This window comes from Panthera pardus, unplaced genomic scaffold (genome assembly GCF_024362965.1).
Source record: "Panthera pardus isolate Hobbes unplaced genomic scaffold, ASM2436296v1 HiC_scaffold_12, whole genome shotgun sequence".
NCBI lineage: Eukaryota > Metazoa > Chordata > Mammalia > Carnivora > Felidae > Panthera > Panthera pardus.
Genome location: NW_026526677.1, coordinates 54,540,039 through 54,545,118, shown reverse-complemented (window position 1 = coordinate 54,545,118; position 5,080 = coordinate 54,540,039). Strand labels below are relative to the sequence as shown.

General features: G+C 40.4%; 1 protein-coding gene across 1 annotated transcript; it reads left to right on the top strand.

The window, feature by feature from the left end:
* The first annotated feature begins 3,063 nt into the window (after positions 1-3,063).
* LOC109267071 (olfactory receptor 52J3) lies at positions 3,064-4,002 on the top strand. The gene has a single exon (XM_019449576.2). The coding sequence runs from the start codon at positions 3,064-3,066 to the stop codon at positions 4,000-4,002; it is 939 nt and encodes a 312-aa protein (XP_019305121.2).
* The last annotated feature ends 1,078 nt before the right edge of the window (positions 4,003-5,080 follow it).

Sequence of the window (5,080 nt, the reverse complement as noted above, 5' to 3'; positions counted from 1 at the left end):
TTTTTTAAAATTTATCTTGAGAAAGAATGTGTGTCTGTGCATGAGAGTGGGGAGGAGAAGAAAGATAGGGAGAGAGAATCCCAAGCAGTCTCTGTGCTGTCAGCACACAACCTCACACAGGGATTGATCTCACAAATCGTGAGATCATGACCCGAGCTGAAATCAGGAATTGGATCCTTAATGGACTGAGACACCCAGATGCCCCAAGAGATATATTTTTTTTCAATCCAAAAAATCACATTGTAAGGGGATCTACATGATTGACTCTAAAGTTTGAGTAGAAAATATTTAATATTGTTAGAAGAAAATGGCTCTAGAGTTAGTAGCGATTGGTAAGTGATTCCTAAAGTTGCCCTGCATGAATAATATCTATGGAACTGTTCTTGTGAGCTGAAATAAGAATAAGAATAAGAATAAGAATAAGAATAAGAATAAGAATAAGAATATGAAGGAGGAAGAGGAGGAGGAGAAGGGAAAGAAGGGGAGAGAAGAGGAGGGGCAGGACAAGGGGAAAGAGGAACAAACTATAATTGACCACTTACTATGTACAGCTATGTACAGGACACTGTTCTAAATGCCTCAGAGACATTTAATTTATACCTCAAATCTACCCAATGAGGAAGACACTATTTTGATTTTCATTTTATAGTTAAAGAAACTGAGGCATAGAAATAATACTTGTCACCCAAAGTCATGCAGCTGGCATGTGGCATAGCCAGAACTTGACCACGAGCACTCTGGCTCCAGGGTTGAAATTTAGGCACTTATCAATAGGTCTTTTGCAATCTGTCCAGGTGAAATTGTGGTTGTGGGAGAGAATTCATGCCCAGAAAAGGGTGTGGAAAATGGATCATGGCTCTATGCGTTTAGTGCTACTTGGGGAAACTCAAAGCAGTTATATGAGAGGAGGCTGGTAAAAATTTAGTGAAGAGAAATAGTAAAATTTAAAGCCACAAAAAACGCTCTCTATACTAGTTCAAATATTTGAGCTGAAATTAGCTAGCTTCTTCTATATGTAGAAGATCACTAAGCCATAGAACTGGGCCACATAGTCACATTCACATGGAGATACAGTGTATCTGTTGTCACATGTGTCAAGTAATGATGACAATAACTGTGTTTTGTCCCCACTCTTCAACTTTTATTTATATACACTTCCTTGTGCTTCTATGTTCCTTAGGGTTTTCTGTTTGGGGAGTAGAATATAGAGGTTTGTGAGCAGTCTCCGAGGACTCTATCCCAGATCACTGTGTTAAGTTGGGGTTAAACTGGGATGTTTTCCTAGAAATATCCCTTAGGTGCTAGAAGCCTAGCATAAAGGCACCTTCCATGTACTGCTCAGAAGAATATAAGGGTTGTGCTGCTTGATGCTGTCTGTGAGTCTTTATTCCTATGGAAGAAAAAGGTGAATCAGCTGCTGGGATCTGGTGAATAGTTGTGGCCGTAAATGCAGAGATACGTGGGCAGAGCAGGCTGAGAACTGGATCAAGTGGCCAACTGCACCAGGCAGGAAAAAATAAAACAAAGTTATATCTTTGAAAGGTGATAAGATTATCTTTAAAAGTCTCAGGAAGATCCAATGAATTTAATATCATCCTGTCCGTTGCATTGGATGAAATAAATTTCTATGTCAGCAGGAAGGAATGAGGCCAGTGAAGAGCTGCCGTTGAGAGTAGACTCCTAGCGTTTCTCCACAATAAACAACAGACACTCTTCACTTTGGCCTTAGCCATCACCTTTCTAGGCAATGGTTTCTTAATCGGCCGGGTTGTTTATGTTTTCAGAGGCAAATAAGAATCAGTGCACCTTGCAGTACTTATTCTTTCTCTATTGGACTGAGCTCACAAATAATTATTTATTTTTTTACCTCGGTATGTTTTCTATATTAGAAAACAATTTTTAAATGATAAGAAAGTGAAGCTATGACAAGAACAAAAACAGGGACATCTCTGCTTTTTTTTTAGTTACAACCGCTGTACCCTACTTTCCAGGGTAAGTTTCTTTACCTCCTTTGGAATGGTATGATTCATCCTGTAGCATTTTGAAGGCGTTACTCAAATGTCTTTCTCATTCCCTTCAGACTATTGCAGAAGTAGATTCTTCTCTGTTGACATACAACAGACCCAGAGAGCTACAAAAAATACCTTCTTGGTACCAAAATCATTTGAGGCTTTCTGCCCAGATTTCTGGTGCCTTCAGCTGGTAGGAGTAGCAGCCAGGCAAAAGTTGGCTCCATCACAGTGGCAGAGTTAACACATAAAATTCATAGGTGCTCAGAGAGTACTGGATATGCTATGGAGAGTGAATGAAAAGTGTGAAAATAGCATCAGAGAGCCCTCCGTTTCCTTTCCCAACTGATCTGCACAGTCCATAAATCATAAACAATGGCTGTTTCAGCTCCTGGCCAGGCATCTCAGGGGGCCAGCCCTTATTATCTGATTTAGTGTCTGCGAGAGGCTGCTGGGCTTGGGTCAGAGTTTTTACATATCAGTCAGAAGAATTCAGGTTTTAATTGTGCAAGTACCTATACACCTGGATCTATAATTTATTTTCATTATGGATTGCTTAAATTTATTTATTTATTTATTTATTTATTTATTTATTTATTTATTTGGCTTAAAGGTGTTTCTGACTGCCTCTGTAGTATATTAACTTGATCTCATCTATAGTATTGATGTTTCCAGTGTCACCTCACCAGGGTGTGTTTCCCAGAGTGAAATCACATGCTATTCTTCAAAGTGAATGATAAGCTCTAATTATTAGAAATCTTCACAGAGCTTGCTGTAAGCCTCCATGTTTGGGATTAGAACTCAATTAGCAGGCTGAATGAAAACTCTGGATATGACCTTGACCTGGGAATGGCTGTGTGATATCTCATATATGTCCTTCAGTAACAGACCTACTATGTATTAAACATGACATCAACTCTATGCTAAAACACTGAGCTAGCAATTGATATGGCCTCTCCTTCTCTCTCTGATCTCTCCTCTGATCTCTCCCTCTCCCTCTCTCTCATTTTCCCCTAGAGAGGGAGCAGATTCACCTCGTTTGATCAGTAATAGGATGATATACCACAACAGGAGCATTTTTCACCCAGATACATTCTTCCTTGTTGGAATCCCAGGGCTGGAAGGAGCCCATGCCTGGATCTCCCTGCCTTTCTGCTCTGTTTACCTTGTGGCTTTGCTGGGCAATGCCACCATTTTGCTAGTCATCAAGATGGAACAGACCCTGCGGAGAGAGCCCATGTTCTACTTTCTGGCCCTCCTTTCAACTATCGATTTGGCCCTTTCCACAACCTCTATGCCCCGCATGCTGGGTATCTTCTGGTTTGATGCTCATGAGATTAACTTTGGGGCTTGTGTGGCCCAGATGTTTTTGATCCATACTTTTACTGGCATGGAAGCTGAGGTCTTGCTGGCCATGGCCTTTGACCGTTATGTGGCGATCTGTGCTCCACTCCACTATAGGACCATCTTGACATCCCGGGTGCTGGTGGGCATCAGCATGTGCACTGTGGTTCGTCCAGTTCTGCTTACGCTTCCCATGATCTACCTCATCTACCGCCTACCCTTTTGTCAGGCTCGTGTAATAGCTCATTCCTACTGTGAACACATGGGCATTGCAAAACTGTCCTGTGGTAACATCCGTATCAATGCCATCTATGGGCTCTTTGTGGTTTCCTTCTTTGTCCTGAACCTGGTCCTTATTGGCATCTCCTACGTTTACATACTCCGAGCTGTCTTCCGCCTCCCATCACAGGATGCTCGGTTAAAAGCCCTAAGCACATGTGGCTCTCACGTTGGGGTCATATGTGTTTTCTATATCCCCTCAGTGTTCTCCTTCCTCACTCACCGATTTGGACACAATATACCACGCTACATTCACATTCTTGTTGCCAACCTCTATTTGGTTATCCCACCGTCACTCAACCCCATCATTTATGGTGTAAGGACCAAACAGATACAAGAGCGAGTACTACATGTTTTTATTCAAAAATAAGACTCATGACACATTCTTGTACTAAGGATTTTGATCCATGTAGAAAGACTTGTGTGTTCTTACTTCAACAAACATCTCCTGGTCCTAATCTGTTGCTGCCAGGTTGAGATACAAGTTGATTTGTTCCTAGATGCTGACTAATGGATTCTGAGACTTGTGGAAACATCATTGGATCTCAAGTCAAAGGGCTAATGGGGTATCTTGGAAGGAGCTGTGTGGCCTCTGTCTGTATGTCTTCATGCAGAGTCCTTCATAACATTAGGCTACTCTTTTTCTGGGTAAAGAACATATTACATTCGGTTTTTTGACTTCTGAAATTAGACAAATGTGACACCAGAAATTTGACCCTATCCTATTCATGTGTTGGTTCATTCATTTATTCATTCATTCATGCGTGTATGTATTCATTTTATTATTCCTTTAATTTACATTCATTTTGTGTTTATTGTATGTCTTGAATCATTCTGATTGCTAGGGATGAACCCATAAACCTAACCAACACAAAATGGCTGGCCCTGAGGAGCTTGCATTCTGTTATATTCTTTTTACAAAGCCAAGTTCATGGGTTCAAAAACAATCATTGCCAAATCTGTAGCCTGAAGTGGAATGATCTGCCAAACATGTAAGATTCAGTGGGATGATAGCCAAAGAAAACATGTAGTTTCAAAACTATTTCTTACTCATATCAAGAGTACTATATCACTGAATATCTCTCTGTATTCAGGTCCATAGCATAAGCACAGTGTAGTCATAATTGAATTATGTATGATATTTCTCTCTATCTACATGATGCATGCTGGCCTCTGCCTATCACTTCATTCACTTTTGTTCTCTCAATCTACATTTGACTCTAAGATTCTCCATCCCCAAATAGAAGGCCTCTCATCCTAGACCCATGATCTATCTCTACTTCCTCCACTTACTTTAATGTACAAGCATTTACACCAACCTGTGAATAGTCACTTTTTTTGTATACTACTGAGCACTTTCTGTTGATTCAATAATAATATTTCGCATAGACCAAGCAATGGCTTTTTGCATCATCAAACTTGTCATATTGCTTTACATTAAATGTTTT

Bases quoted from the DNA above. Each gene is read 5' to 3' on its own strand.
- LOC109267071 (XM_019449576.2), top strand. From the start codon at position 3,064: ATGATATACCACAACAGGAGCATTTTTCACCCAGATACATTCTTCCTT.